The sequence below is a fragment of the Schistocerca gregaria genome, chromosome 4, assembly GCF_023897955.1.
Source record: "Schistocerca gregaria isolate iqSchGreg1 chromosome 4, iqSchGreg1.2, whole genome shotgun sequence".
Classification (NCBI taxonomy): domain Eukaryota; kingdom Metazoa; phylum Arthropoda; class Insecta; order Orthoptera; family Acrididae; genus Schistocerca; species Schistocerca gregaria.
In genome coordinates this window covers 574,217,074-574,231,704 of record NC_064923.1, presented here as the reverse complement: position 1 = coordinate 574,231,704, position 14,631 = coordinate 574,217,074, and the positions used below count along the sequence as shown (strand labels likewise).

Sequence of the window (14,631 nt, the reverse complement as noted above, 5' to 3'; positions counted from 1 at the left end):
CTCTGTAAACTCGCCACACAGAAGGGTTAACCGAGGGCTGATTGTAACGCTGCAGTACCTCAACAAAACCCACATTCGTACATCCTGTTGCAGCTCCTATTTTATCCATGTCACTGTTAATATCATAATTCCTATCCTTAGCCAGGCTGTTTCCTGCCCCACCTATTACTATCACCTCATCATTCTTGTCAAAGTCCCTACAGAGTGGTCCTATGTCTTCTATCACCTGACTAAGCCTAGCACTTGGCTTAAACAAACTCGTGACCTGGTAATCTGCTCCTAATTTCTCCTGCACTAGTTGGCCTACACCCCTCCCATGACTGCTACCTAGCAACAAGACTTTTCTTCTCCTATTACTAGATTTTCCCGACCTAATGCTGTTACCAATTTTAGTAGTCTGCTGCACCCTACTTTCAACTACTCCTGTTTTTGGCTCCTCCCTTCCTACTTCAGGTAACAAGGAGAATTTATTCATAACTGGAACTTCGACAACATCTACATGGCTGGTCCCTTTTCGCGATTTCCTTGTTACCAATTCCCATTTCCCGCAGTCTTTTCCCCCCTTTAACTTAGCTAATTCAGTTTTTACCGAATCTAGTTCAGCCTGAAGGGCACACATCTTTTCCTCCTGTTGTACGAATCTTTTTTCTATACTACAGAACCTACAGTTCCATGGGAGAGCCAAAAGCATAATCTCGTCAAATTTCCCGCTACATGAGCCCCAATGAAAAACAACCCCACATCCCCCACATACCACACCCGATTCTATCTTCCTACGGCAGCTTCCACACTTAGTACTCATGGCAATGTACAGTAATAAAATTTAAACAATGATCTCTTAATACAACCAACTATATTCTTAAATCAGTAAGATAATGAACCTACAATGGATGTAATCTAACGAGCTACATGAATTTAAACAATTGTTACCTGAAAGTAAAGAAACGCCAGATGGAAAGTCTATGAACAAATAAGTTTGAATAATCTACAATCTGATGATAAAAAGTCTTTACTTATTGACCAAAGAAGTATTTAAGATTATAGGCGCAAAGTTAAGTAATAATAAGAGGTCTACACACGCATGAAATTTACGCCTACAAATGTAAACAAACACTGGCGAAAACCGGCCGTTTAGTAAAACCTTCTTTACGATTAAAATACGCTAATATTCGTGAAACCTTCAATACACAGTCTAACACAGATGTTAATTTAACTATCTAAACTATAATTTACACTAAGTTTAATATTATTCTATTAAATGGCTAAACAGGGATGGCTAGAGGATAAATGTAAGGATGTAGAGGCTTATCTCACTAGGGGTAAGATAGATACTGCCTACAGGAAAATTAAAGAGACCTTTGGAGAGAAGAGAACCACGTGTATGAATATCAAGAGCTCAGATGGCAACCCAGTTCTAAGCAAAGAAGGGAAGGCAGAAAGGTGGAAGGAGTATATAGAAGGTTTATACAAGGGTGATGTACTTGAGGACAATATTATGGAAATGGAAGAGGATGTAGATGAAGACGAAATGGGTGATACGATATTGCGTGAAGAGTTTGACAGAGCACTGAAAGACCTGAGTCGGAACAAGGCCCCCGGAGTAGACAACATTCCATTAGAACTACTGACGGCCTTGGGAGAGCCAGTCATGACAAAACTCTACCAGCTGGTGAGCAAGATGTATGAGACAGGCCAAATACCCTCAGACTTCAAGAAGAATATAATAATTCCAATCCCAAAGAAAGCAGGTGCTGACAGATGTGAAAATTACCGAACTATCAGTTTAATAAGTCACAGCTGCAAAATACTAACGCGAATTCTTTACAGACGAATGGAAAAACTGATAGATGCGGACCTCGGGGAGGATCAGTTTGGATTCCGTCGAAATGTTGGAACACGTGAGGCAATACTGACCTTACGACTTATCTTAGAAGAAAGATTAAGAAAAGGCAAACCTACGTTTCTAGCATTTGTAGACTTAGAGAAAGCTTTTGACAATGTTGACTGGAATACTCTTTTTCAAATTCTAAAGGTGGCAGGGGTAAAATACAGGGAGCGAAAGGCTATTTACAATTTGTACAGAAACCAGATGGCAGTCATAAGAGTCGAGGGGCATGAAAGGGAAGCAGTGGTTGGGAAAGGAGTGAGACAGGGTTGTAGCCTCTCCCCGATGTTATTCAATCTGTATATTGAGCAAGCAGTAAAGGAAACAAAAGAAAAATTTGGAGTAGGTATTAAAATTCATGGAGACGAAGTAAAAACTTTGAGGTTCGCCGATGACATTGTAATTCTGTCAGAGACGGCAGAGGACTTGGAAGAGCAGTTGAACGGAATGGACAGTGTCTTGAAAGGAGGATATAAGATGAACATCAACAAAAGCAAAACGAGGATAATGGAATGTAGTCCAATTAAATCGGGTGATGCTGAGGGAATTAGATTAGGAAATGAGACACTTAAAGTAGTAAAGGAGTTTTGCTATTTAGGAAGTAAAATAACTGATGATGGTCGAAGTAGAGAGGATATAAAATGTAGACTGGCAATGGCAAGGAAAGCGTTTCTGAAGAAGAGAAATTTGTTAACATCGAATATAGATTTAAGTGTCAGGAAGTCATTTCTGAAAATATTTGTTTGGAGTGTAGCCATGTATGGAAGTGAAACATGGACGATAACTAGTTTGGACAAGAAGAGAATAGAAGCTTTCAAAATGTGGTGCTACAGAAGAATACTGAAGATAAGGTGGATAGATCACGTAACTAATGAGGAGGTATTGAATAGGATTGGGGAGAAGAGAAGTTTATGGCACAACTTGACTAGAAGAAGGGATCGGTTGGTAGGACATGTTTTGAGGCATCAAGGGATCACAAATTTAGCATTGGAGGGCAGTGTGGAGGGTAAAAATCGTAGAGGGAGACCGAGAGATGAGTACACTAAGCAGATTCAGAAGGATGTAGGTTGCAGTAGGTACTGGGAGATGAAGAAGCTTGCACAGGATAGAGTAGCATGGAGAGCTGCATCAAACCAGTCTCAGGACTGAAGACCACAACAACAACAACAACAACACTGAACACTTAACTTTTGCCAGAGCTCCGAAAGCGCGCGCACCGCTTGCTGCAGGGCTGCCACCTTCCCATAGAGCATTTTGATCAGTTCTTGTAAGTTATTTGGCAGTGTTTTAGTCTAAAGGACTGTGCAGAGCAAAAACCAAATACACAAAATGTGTCAAGTGACAAGAATATGATTTCAGGATGTAATAGTAAAATGCTAAGTAAAATTCTCATATATTATTGCCATCAAATAAGGGAAGGAGTTAAAGTAACCACTCACCACACAGTTGAGCTGTTGGATGGTGGACAACACAGAAACAGGATCGAAAATTTTGTTGAGCTTTTGAACTATGATGTTATGTAGAGGTAACTGAAGTGTGACCCCCCCCCCCCCCCCCCCTTCCCCAGTGGCACGTGCGCGGTGATATGGGTACACCTCTATGGGAATTTGTAATGAAGACTGCTGGCAGTGTAACCTGATGATGATCTTTGGAATGAAACTGATAGTGGCATAATAAATGTATATCAGTACAGTGTATTGACATAGCCTAAACAAAAATTAGATGTGAAACTCAAGGTAATAGAGATCATTTGTGAACCACTGTGATTCTGAATATACTGATCATTATATATCATATATGCTTCTTGTCCAACAGGGATTAAAACCTCTTTGTTTCTTCGGACGATAAATCTAGAAAGATTCAAAGGATGTCTCACATATGTTATTTATGATAGTTGATATCTTTCAGGTGGAAAATTGAGTGAAGGGCTAAATTTTAATGATGATTTGGGACGCTGTGTCATTGTTGTTGGTCTGCCCTACCCAAACATCAAATCGCCTGAAATGCAAGAGAAAATGATTTACCTTGACACTAATGAGGTATGTCTTTATTTTTTTCTGCATATTATTTACAATATTTCATTTAATACTGTAGTTTTACATCACAATAAAAATTTTAATTTGTATGTAGAGCTGTATCATCTCACTATGTTGCCTGTAAGTGTAGAAACTAATGTTATTTTTATGTATAAAGAAATAAATAAATAGCTTTGGTAATTGATACATTGACATACATTGTCATTTACTTAGCTTTTGATTAATCTTGCCAGAAGCACGGGAAAAGAATGAAAATGAAGATAAAATTTATAAATAGTTGTTGCAGATTTTTTTTTTTTTTTTATATCTGACACAAAAATATAGAACGCCTCTACAATCTGTGATACAATTTAGAAGGTCATCATTTTTACAATGATTCTTATAAAATATTTTACTACTGGAATAAACAGGCATCATGAAACTTCTTCACACACCAAAACAGAATGCAAGGAGACTGGAATTCTATTTTTCCTGTGTAGGCCTCTTACCATTGAGCTATTCCAGTCTGCTTTATGACCTGCACTCCCAGCTTCACTTCAGTAATACTTTTTTTCTACTGTGCAAACTTCTCCTGCATACTTTGTGGGATTAACACTCCTGGAAGAAAGGACATTGTAGAGAGAGATTAAATGTAGTACAGGGGAATTTCATTTCCCACACAATTGGAATGGTTGTGGCCATGACTGTGAATGACACTCCAGTGTACACTCACTGCAAACAGTTTCCGCAACTGATTTAAAAACAGTAATTAACAAGTTTTAAAATAATAGTAATATCACATCTCAATAGTGTCAATGTTTGTAAGAACTTAATGGGAGAATCTTTTATTTCAGAAAATATTTGTTGTGAATTGTGATTGCCACTAACACACTGAACTCCTTCCAACTCAGGGCAAGGGTGCTGGTCGGGAGTACTACGAGAGCCTGTGCATGAAGGCCGTCAACCAGAGTGTGGGGCGGTCAGTGCGGCACCGTGGTGACTATGCAGCTGTGCTATTGCTGGACCGACGCTATGGCAGTGGTCATGTGCAGGGTGGGCTGCCGGCCTGGGTGAGGGTGGTGCTGCAGACTAGTGACCGATTCGGCCATGTGCTCTCACAGCTATGTAAGGTGAGTTTTAGTGGATCCTTCAAGAAGAGCCTTATTTCTGAGGCCTAAATAGTTGAAGTGAGACAAAAAGCTTGTGGTTTACAAGTAGTAGGGAGGTGTGATAAGTGGACCATTGTGCACTTGTTATTCATGCTGAGAGGTCTTATTTGAAATGTGGAAGAGGCACTGCTGCCACTAGTGAATATACTGGGTGAAACCAGCTGTAATTTAAAGCTTGTGTCAGACGAATGATGCCTGCCGCCTGGTTTCTAGCACATCCTCAGTTCCTTTAGAGAGATGGCTCGATCGATGAAGATAGCTAACCACACATACAAGGTGGAAGCACTTCTTCCGTTTGCTGTGTTGTACCCAGAATCAACTGCAGTCCTCTGGTTTGGAGCTGAGAGGTGATTCTGCTACAATCCCATGTGCATATTTCTTTACCTTTGGTCTTGCATGGAGAATTGTAGGATGCCCCATCAATAGGTGAGACGTGCACTACACAAAAGCAGCAACTGCAGTCCTCTGGTTTGGAGCTGAGAGGTGATTCTGCTACAATCCCATGTGCATATTTCTTTACCTTTGGTCTTGCATGGAGAATTGTAGGATGCCCCATCAATAGGTGAGACGTGCACTACACAAAAGCAGCAGCTGCTCGCTACATGGGTAGCAGAGAGCAAGCAACGTCCACAAGAACTTTCTTTTTATCCCTTAGTGTTTAATTACCTGCAGTAATCAGAGTAAAATATGCACTTCGCTCTTGGAGGAGACCTTATGTCTTTGAATGACCAGAAAGAACAAAATACTAATGTCTTCCGATGCCCTGCAGATTCCAAACCCACCACTAACCTATAACTACTTCACCTTTAGAGAGAAGGTACACAGGTAAATTCATAGCACAGCCACGGGCCACCTAGAGGAAACATTCCTATCTTCCCAAAACCCTAAACCCCTTGTCTGGTTCAGGTTTATTGATGACATCTTTATAATCTGGACCCAAGACCAGAATACCTTATCCTCATTCCTCCCAATCCCAAAATTCTCTCCCATCCACTTCACCTGGTCCTCCTCCACCCATCCTGTTTCCTAGATGTTGATCTCCTCTGATTGCTCCATCCACACCTCAGTTCATATTGAACCCACCAATCACCAACATTACGTGCACTTTTACAGCTGCCACTCCTTCCACACCAAAAAAATCTCTACCATACAGTCTGTCCACCTTTGGTAGATGCATCTTCAGTGATGAGAACTCCCTCGCCTACTATGCTGAAGGCCTCACAAAAGCCTCCGCAGGCGGCAGTACCCTCCCAGACCTAATACATAAACATATCTCCTGGGCCATATCCCCCCACACCTGATCCTCACATCCATCCCAAGAACTAACCACAAAGAAGCACCCCCTTGTAGCCCAATAACACCTGGGACAGGAATGACTGAACCATGTCCTTTGTCAGGGCTTTGATTATCTATTATCATGCCCTGAAATGAGGGACATCCTACCCAAGATACATCCATCCCCTTCCAAAGTGGTGTTCCACGACCACTCAACATCCGAAACATCTTAGTCCATCCCCGTGCAACTCCCACCTCCAGTCCCCTGCCACAAGGATCATACGATTGTGGAAGACCCAAATGCAAGACCTGGCCTATCCATCCACCCAGCATCTCCTACTCCAGTCCTGTCACAGGCTGATCCTACCCCATCAGAGGCCTGGCCACCTGTGAAAGCAGCCATGTTATGCTTGAGAAAAGAATTTGATTCTGAAAGCTAGCAAAGCAAAGCTCTGTACCTTTTGTATGTGTACCTGTTGGCGACACAGTGCTTCTGCCTTTCAGAGAGTTGTCTCCTTTATTCTCAACCAGTACTTTCTGTACATTAAAATAATAATGTAGTATTAGTAAACTGCAGGAGTATCTGCGGTAAGGTTCCAAAATTACCATATTTACCTGAGTGTAAGACGACTCTGGATGTAAGAAGACCCCCCGCCCCCCCCTTTGTAGAGGCTCCTTGAGATAAATTTATTTTTTAACATTAACATTAACAAAAATTTATTGTTGTAACGTATCTGCCTAAAAAGTTACCACTGCGTCTATTTTAAACTTATGCCATTTATTCATCATCCACATTTTGATAATACGAGGCAGATTAGATTAGATTAATACTTGTTCCATAGATCATGAATACGACACTTCGTAATGATGTGGAACGTGTACAAAAAGAAATGATTTCCATTATCTTCACTGCCTTTTTTCTACTGTCATCAGTGGCATAACTATTTTAATAATAATAAAATAATAATAATAATAATAATAATAATAATAATAATAATAATCGACATCATCCTAACAGGACAGTTGTGGAACTTATGTCTTCGTTGTTACAAATATTTGGCTATTTCTTCCGAATATGTTGCTATTTCTGAGGTTATGATTACAGTGTGACTTGAGAAAAGAGCTGCTTGTTTTCTGAACACAAAGCAGATTTTGTTCTATACTGATGTGAGAATGTTGCAGTGTCCCTTAGTTCCTAGCATATCATTTGCCTGCTTTTATCTCATTGGTGTGTAGAACCAGCAACTAACACATCCCCTATAGTTCCCGTCATACCTCACGGTGAGCATTGACAACATTGCTACGGTGAGCATCGACAACATTGCTGCATGAAATACATAAGTGTGACACTGCAAGCAATCTAGACTTTTAGCATCTCCTCAGAAATGTATGCTGTTGTTGGCTATCTGTTGAATTTTAAAGTTAGTTCGATTTGGAATACAAATGGATACAGGCAAACTGAAGTTTAAACATAGTACATGCTCATAAAAAGGTAGAGTATGCAGTATACACAGTACTCAGTATAATTTCCCATGATTGGCAGTGTGGTGTTACCGCCAGACACCACACTTGCTAGGTGGTAGCCTTTAAATCGGCCGCGGTCTGGTAGTGTACGTCGAACCCGCGTGTCGCCACTTTCAGTTTATTGCAGGCCGAGCACCGCCACACGGCAGGTCTAGAGAGACTTCCTAGCACTCGCCCCAGTTGTACAGCCGACTTTGCTAGCGATGGTTCACTGACTTCTACGCTCTCATTTGCCGAGACGATAGTTAGTATAGCCTTCATCTACGTTATTTGCTATGACCTATAAAGGCGCCATTATCTGTTGCTATTGGTACTGTGAATCATGTAATGTCAAGAGTGACGTTCGTCATTAATGGATTAAAGTTAAGTATTCCACCAGCTACTTCCGTTTTTCTCAATTCTAATTCCCTTGTCATGTTCCAGACCTCACGCCAGCCTGCGTGAGCTAAAATGCGTGCATTTCGGCCTCCTTAAGTAACACGGTTGGCTCTCCTGCCAACCACAACAGGCAGCATGACGAAATTTGCTGCCTGCTCACTACTCCTCTCCCCCCACTCGTAGTTCTCAGCCAAGCTGGTGTCACTGTTGCCACTCCAACCCTTCTGTAGTTCTGTGCTTGTGCAATAGGGAAACACGGTTGACAATATTTTCTAGGGTACAGGTCACACACAGCCATTGCAACTAGTACATAAATGAAAGATTGCAATCACAATTCAGTCCAGTTCTTGAACTTTCGCTTATTCTGAGAGCTAGTCGACAACATTGCTGTTGGTACCACCTCCACAATCTTTCTTTCCGTTGTAAATTGTTCTTGCGATAACAATTGCAGTCAGTTTAATGTGATTTATTTCGTTTGTTAGACGTTCAGTTCTGGATTAATTTTCTTTTTTGTTTGATCTGAATGTCATCATCTTGTTCTGATTAAAAGCTGGTGATGTTTTCCCCTGGCATTCTAATAAGTGAACAATGACAGAATTTCTCATTTGCAACCCACCTGATAAATCATTAGAGTTTCTCATAACAATAAAATATTGACTTGGGTTCATAATCGAGTAATGGTTCTTGAAGAACAAGATTTTTGCCTTTGGGTGTTACCTTTACTTAAAGACCAGCATAAATGTGTGTTTGTGGTACCCATACATGCCTGAGAACTTTTATTACAAACCTGATCAAATAAAACAAAAGTTTGTAAGTTGGCAGAATTAATGCTGTTTCCTCCTGTGTTTCACAAAATGGTCAATTTTTTAAGCAGAACATTAGGTTGTCATAGTGGCTAGTTCATAGTTTCTCGTGTATCCCTGCACTATGGTTGCGCATCAGATTTCATGTGATAGTTCGATTAAGGTCGATACTGTATTGAGTGCTTCAGTGTATTGAAAAATCTGGAGCCTATTCGGAAGAAAAACATTGTTTCTTAAAGTCTGCCGTTTGAAATTCTTCAAAATAAATTTGCACAAAACCTCAGTAACCAAAGCTTCATTTGTAAGTGTAAGATTGCACCTATATTAATGTATTAAACAATCTAAAAACGTTGACTTCAGCAGCAATAGTTTAATTTGTGAATATAAGATGATAACATATTTTTCAAATTATGAACCTGGAGAAACAAATCTCTTGTAATCGGTTAAATACAATAGTCTTGCTTATTGAAGGTGATTGCAGCTACATATTATCAGGAAAAGAAAGCTGGACAAAACTGGAAAAGAAAAGCAGCAAAATCTAAATTCCAATTGTATAGCAAAGATATGCAGCATATTTATTGCTGTAGAGGATTCGATAATATCTAGTGAGGTGATTATGGATTCCAAATGTAAAATAGTTTGGGTGAAGTTGAGCATCCAATGTATTTGAAGTGTGATGCCCAGATGGATTTATATCCCACCAGTGTCACAAGCTGCAGCACCAGAGCACTTCAGAACAAACTTGCAGAATATTGCTTGTAAGTTTCCTGATCATGCTATTGTAATAAGAGGAGATTTCAGTTTGACAGCTATGTGATTAAAGTTGTTGCCAAAGGTGGCTCTGATTGTTTCATCTTTATAGTACTTCAGCAGATAGGAAGAGAGACAACTTGTGAGTGGTCCACATACGGATGGAAAAGTTTATGAGCAGAGTTAGCATACACAGTTTGGTGAAAGAATTGTGTTACAATGTGGACAGCAGATGTTGTGCACAAAACACCAATCTTGAGATTGTGCAATTGCTCTTCAAAATACTGATGGGAATTTTCTGATGCATAAAGGTGCACGTTCTAAGACTTCACATATCTTACTGGCTGAACCAGGCTTCATCTGAAGAAATGAAGAACTGAGGATCCATAAGTCAGGAACCACCGACAGAACTTAACATGTGAAAGTTTATCTGGACGCTAACTTGCGGGCAAGTGAATTTATAAAGATACAGATGCAGGTCCTCTCTCATAATGTTTCGACACACAAATTTTGTCCGATTGTTCCAAGCTTTTATTCACTCTAGCAACATTTTCTGACATTCTAAGTTTTGCATTGTAGACTTTGCTGGAGGTTTTGCCAAAACAGTTCCAGTTTTAATATCTTGCACTGTCAGTTCCACACATGTTTTCCATTAATTGTGCCTTGCGTAACATTTGACAATGTACGCACACTGTTTTGTTGTGTACACTATTTCATATTGCATTTCACTGGTCACAAAGCACATCTGCTTATCTCACTCACTCAAACGTAATGACACAGCGAAGTACTCTGCACAGAGTGTGTGCGAGATATGCATGTGTGACATGAGACAGCAACTGATAGTGTATTGAAATCACAATTTCCAGCATGTTCTGTGATGGGCATTTCTCTTTTTCATTAACAATTTTGTGCAACTGTTTCAGTGTCCTGATGGGCCTTATCTTAATGCAGCTGTTAGGCATGTTAACATAGGGCTGGAGAAGGCACTGATGGCAGAGGGCATGGGTCACATTGTGGTGGTACCAGTTGAGTCTTATCAGTAGATCGGGTTTCACTACGGATACGTCAATAGGTATGGGAAGGTGAGGTTGGCAAAGCTTGTAGGTGACAGTGTAATGGGTGGTGGTGGATTATTTGTGGGAAAAATTACTGCCGTAGTTGGTGTTAGAGCTGCAACTTTTTTAGATTGGTATACCTGGTTAAAGGAAGTCCCTCTAACTAAGGAATCACCTGCAGAGGATGTCATGTTGGCAAGCAGAGAAGGAATTAGCATATTTCATCAAAATATAAGAGGTATTAGAGATAAAGTTAGTGAACTGAACTGCTTATAGATTTTGACTCTGAATTTATTGGTCTGTTGGAGCACCACTTAAATAATTTGACAATTCAGAGGCTTCCTTTACCAGGATACAGATTAGCAGACTGTTTTTTCAAAGAGTTCCTTGTAGAATGGGGGAGTGTACATATACGTAAAAAATAATATTCCATTTGAGTCCATAGATGTATCACGACGCTGCACTGAACAGATATTTGAATATTATGCAGGGGCAGTTTAATTTAGTGAAACTAAATGTTTAATTTTTGTTGTTTATAGGTCCCCAACTCTGACTTCAGAGCATTTCTGCTGAAGCTTGAGAGGGTTTTTGATTCACTTTATAGGAAGTACCAGAAATTAGTTATATGTGTTGACTTCAATATTAATTTTGTATGCGATTGTGCAAGAAAAAGGATGTTGGTAGCTCTCCTAAGATCATATGATCTCCAGCTAGTAAAAGGCTTTTGTACTCAAACAAATGTCACATATAATTACAATTTAGATAGGAAAGTTAATTCAATGGCAATAGAGTTTTTTAAACCTTGTCAAGGAACAAGAGTGCTGGATGTTTAGAGTACCATTAACATAGATGACAAATATAATGCTTTCCCTAGCACACTTCTAATGCTCTTTGAGAGTTACTTTCCATTAGAATGTTCTAAGTGGAGTACTAGCAGTAAAAGGCAGCCTGGGTGGCTCACTAGTGGGATTAGGATATCAAGTAGAACAAAGTGTGAATTATGTCAAAATGTTAGAAGTCATTACAATCAAGCTACACTAGTCCATTACAAACAGTATTGTAAGGTGCTTAAAATATTATTAGGGAGGCAAAGAGTATGTGGTATGCAAATAGATTAGCTACTTCACAGGATAAAATTAAAACCATATTCAGATGTGAAGGAAGTGTGTGGTCAGCAGCACAAGGTCGACAATATAAAGTCAGTTTGCAGTAAAAATATTTCTGTTACTGATAAGTCAGATATGTGTACAGTATTTAACAATCATTTTTCTGAGCATTTCAGGTTAATTAAATAAAAATTTAGTGTCTTCAGGGAATCATATAACTCTATTGGCAAATGCCTTTCCGAGATTGATGTCTGAAATACTCCTCTGATACTGACAAGCATGAGATTGAGTCAATAATTAAATCACTGAAGGCTTAAGACTCTTGTGGATATGATGGAGTGTCTAGCAGAATATTGAAGTACTGTGCTGCACATGTTAGCCTTGTATTTAGCCATATTTGTGATTTTTCCTTTAGGAATGGTCAGTTTCCTGAACAATTAAATTACTCAGTAGTAAAGCCACTTTATAAAAAGGGTTATAAGGATAACGTGAACATTTTTAGACCTATTTCTATGCCGTCAGTGTTTGCAAAAGTTATTGAAAAGGCTGTGTATGTAAGGATAACTAATCTTTTTATATCACATAATTTGCTATCAAATGTACAGTTTGGCTCTATAAGTCATTTAACAACTGAAAATGCTATATTCCCTTTTCTCTGTGAGGTATTACGGGTTAAACAAAAGGTTTTGAATGCTAGGCATATTTTTTGATTTAACTAAGACGTTTGATTGTGTTGATCATGAAATATTGCTCCAGAAATTGGACCATTACGGAATATGGGGAGTAGCTCACAATTGGTTCACCTCTTACTTTAACACCAGACAGCAAAAAGTGTGTGGTCAAATGGGGGATGCCCCAGGGATCAGTGTTGGGCTACTCCTGTTCCTTATTTATGTAAATAACATGCCCTCTAGTACTACTGGTAATTCTAATGTTTCTGTTTGTTGATGACTCCAGCTTGGTAGTAAAGGATGTTGTGTGCAACATTGTATCGGTTTCAAACAGTGCAGTTCATGACGTAAGTTCATGGCTTGTAGAAATTAAAATAATGCTAAAGCACTGTAAGACTTAGTTTGTACAGTTTCTAACACACAATTCAACAAAACCCGACATTTTAATTTCACAGATTGGGCATATGATTAGTGAAACTGAAAAGTGCAAATCTCTAGATATTCAGATAGATAGTAAACTGTCATAGGAAGCCCACGATTAGGATCTTGTTCAAAGACTTAATGCTGCCATTTTTAGTATTTGAACGGTATCTGAAGTAAGTGATTGTTCAACAAGACAATTAGTCTACTTTGCTTATTTTCATTCGCTTATGTTGTATGGTATTACTTTTTGGTGTAACTCTGCCCATTCTCATAGGATATTTTTTGACGCAGAAACGGGCAGTTCGGGCAATAAGTGGTGTAAGTTCACGAACCTCTTGTCGACCCCTGTTCACGAGTCTAGGTATTTTGACATTGGCCTCTCAATATATATATTAAGAATTAAGAATATTAGCTTATTCCCAAGAATAAGCAGCTTTCACTCGGTTAATACTCGGCAGAAATCAAACCTGCATTTGGATCCAACTTCCTTAACTCTTGTGCAAAAAGGTGTGCAGTATACTGCTGCATCCATTTTCGATAAGCTACCACTTGAATTCAAAAATCTTAGCAGTAATCCACATGCTTTCAAATCGAAACTGAAGAGTTTCCTCATGGTTCACTCCTTCTATTCTGTCTAGGAATTCCTTGCAAATTAAGCTAATTTTATGTTATATTGTTGATTGCATCTACTTAAACTTATGGCTTGACTTTTTTTGGGTTCATAAACATTTTATTTTTATCTGTACTACTTTTATGTTGCAATTTTATGAAGTGAAAAGTTCTGTGACCTTGGAGGACAAGTTCTGTGACCTTGGAGATTTGCTCCTCAATTTGGTCCTATGGAACTTTACGTGTTGTTGTTGTTGTGGTCTTCAGTCCAGAGACTGGTTTGATGCAGCTCTCCGTGCTACTCTATCCTGTGCAAGCTTCTTCATCTCCCAGTGCCTACTGCAACCTACATCCTTCTGAATCTGTTTAGTGTATTCATCTCCTGGTCTCCCTCTACGATTTTTACCCTCCACGCTGCCCTCAATACTAAATTTGTGATCCCTTGATGCCTCAGAATATGCCCTGCAGGCCGATCCCTTCTTCTAGTCAAGTTGTGCCACAGATTTCTCTTCTCTCCAATTCTATTCAATACCTCCTCATTACTTGTGTGATCTACCCATCTAATCTTCAGCATTCTTCTGTAGCACCACATTTTGAAAGCTTCTATTCTCTTCTTGTCTAAACTATTTATCGTCCATGTTTTACTTCCATACATGGCTACACTCCATACAAATACTTTCAGAAATGACTTCCTGACACTTAAATCTATACTCGATGTTAACAAATTTCTCTTCTTGAGAAATGCTTTCCTTGCCATTGCCAGTCTACATTTTATATCCTCTCTAATTCGACCATCATCAGTTATTTTGCTCTCCAAAGTCTTACAAATATTTTCTGAGCCAGTTTCATTTTGATCACCTCATACTTATGATATTTTAATTGCTTCAACCATCCTGTGTAATCTCACTTTATAGATAGGAGAGTTCTTTCACTTCTTCAAAAGACCACTGAGTCTGATGTTAGGTAAG

At 39.3% G+C, this 14,631-nt stretch overlaps 1 protein-coding gene across 1 annotated transcript in view; it reads left to right on the top strand.

The window, feature by feature from the left end:
- LOC126267464 (ATP-dependent DNA helicase DDX11) overlaps positions 1–14,631 on the top strand; it is a 153,943-nt gene that overhangs the window by 135,678 nt on the left and 3,634 nt on the right. The window contains exons 15-16 of the mRNA XM_049972735.1: positions 3,794–3,924; positions 4,812–5,030. Of these exons, the coding sequence (XP_049828692.1) occupies positions 3,794–3,924; positions 4,812–5,030 (350 nt within the window). The remainder of the gene's footprint in view (positions 1–3,793; positions 3,925–4,811; positions 5,031–14,631) is intronic.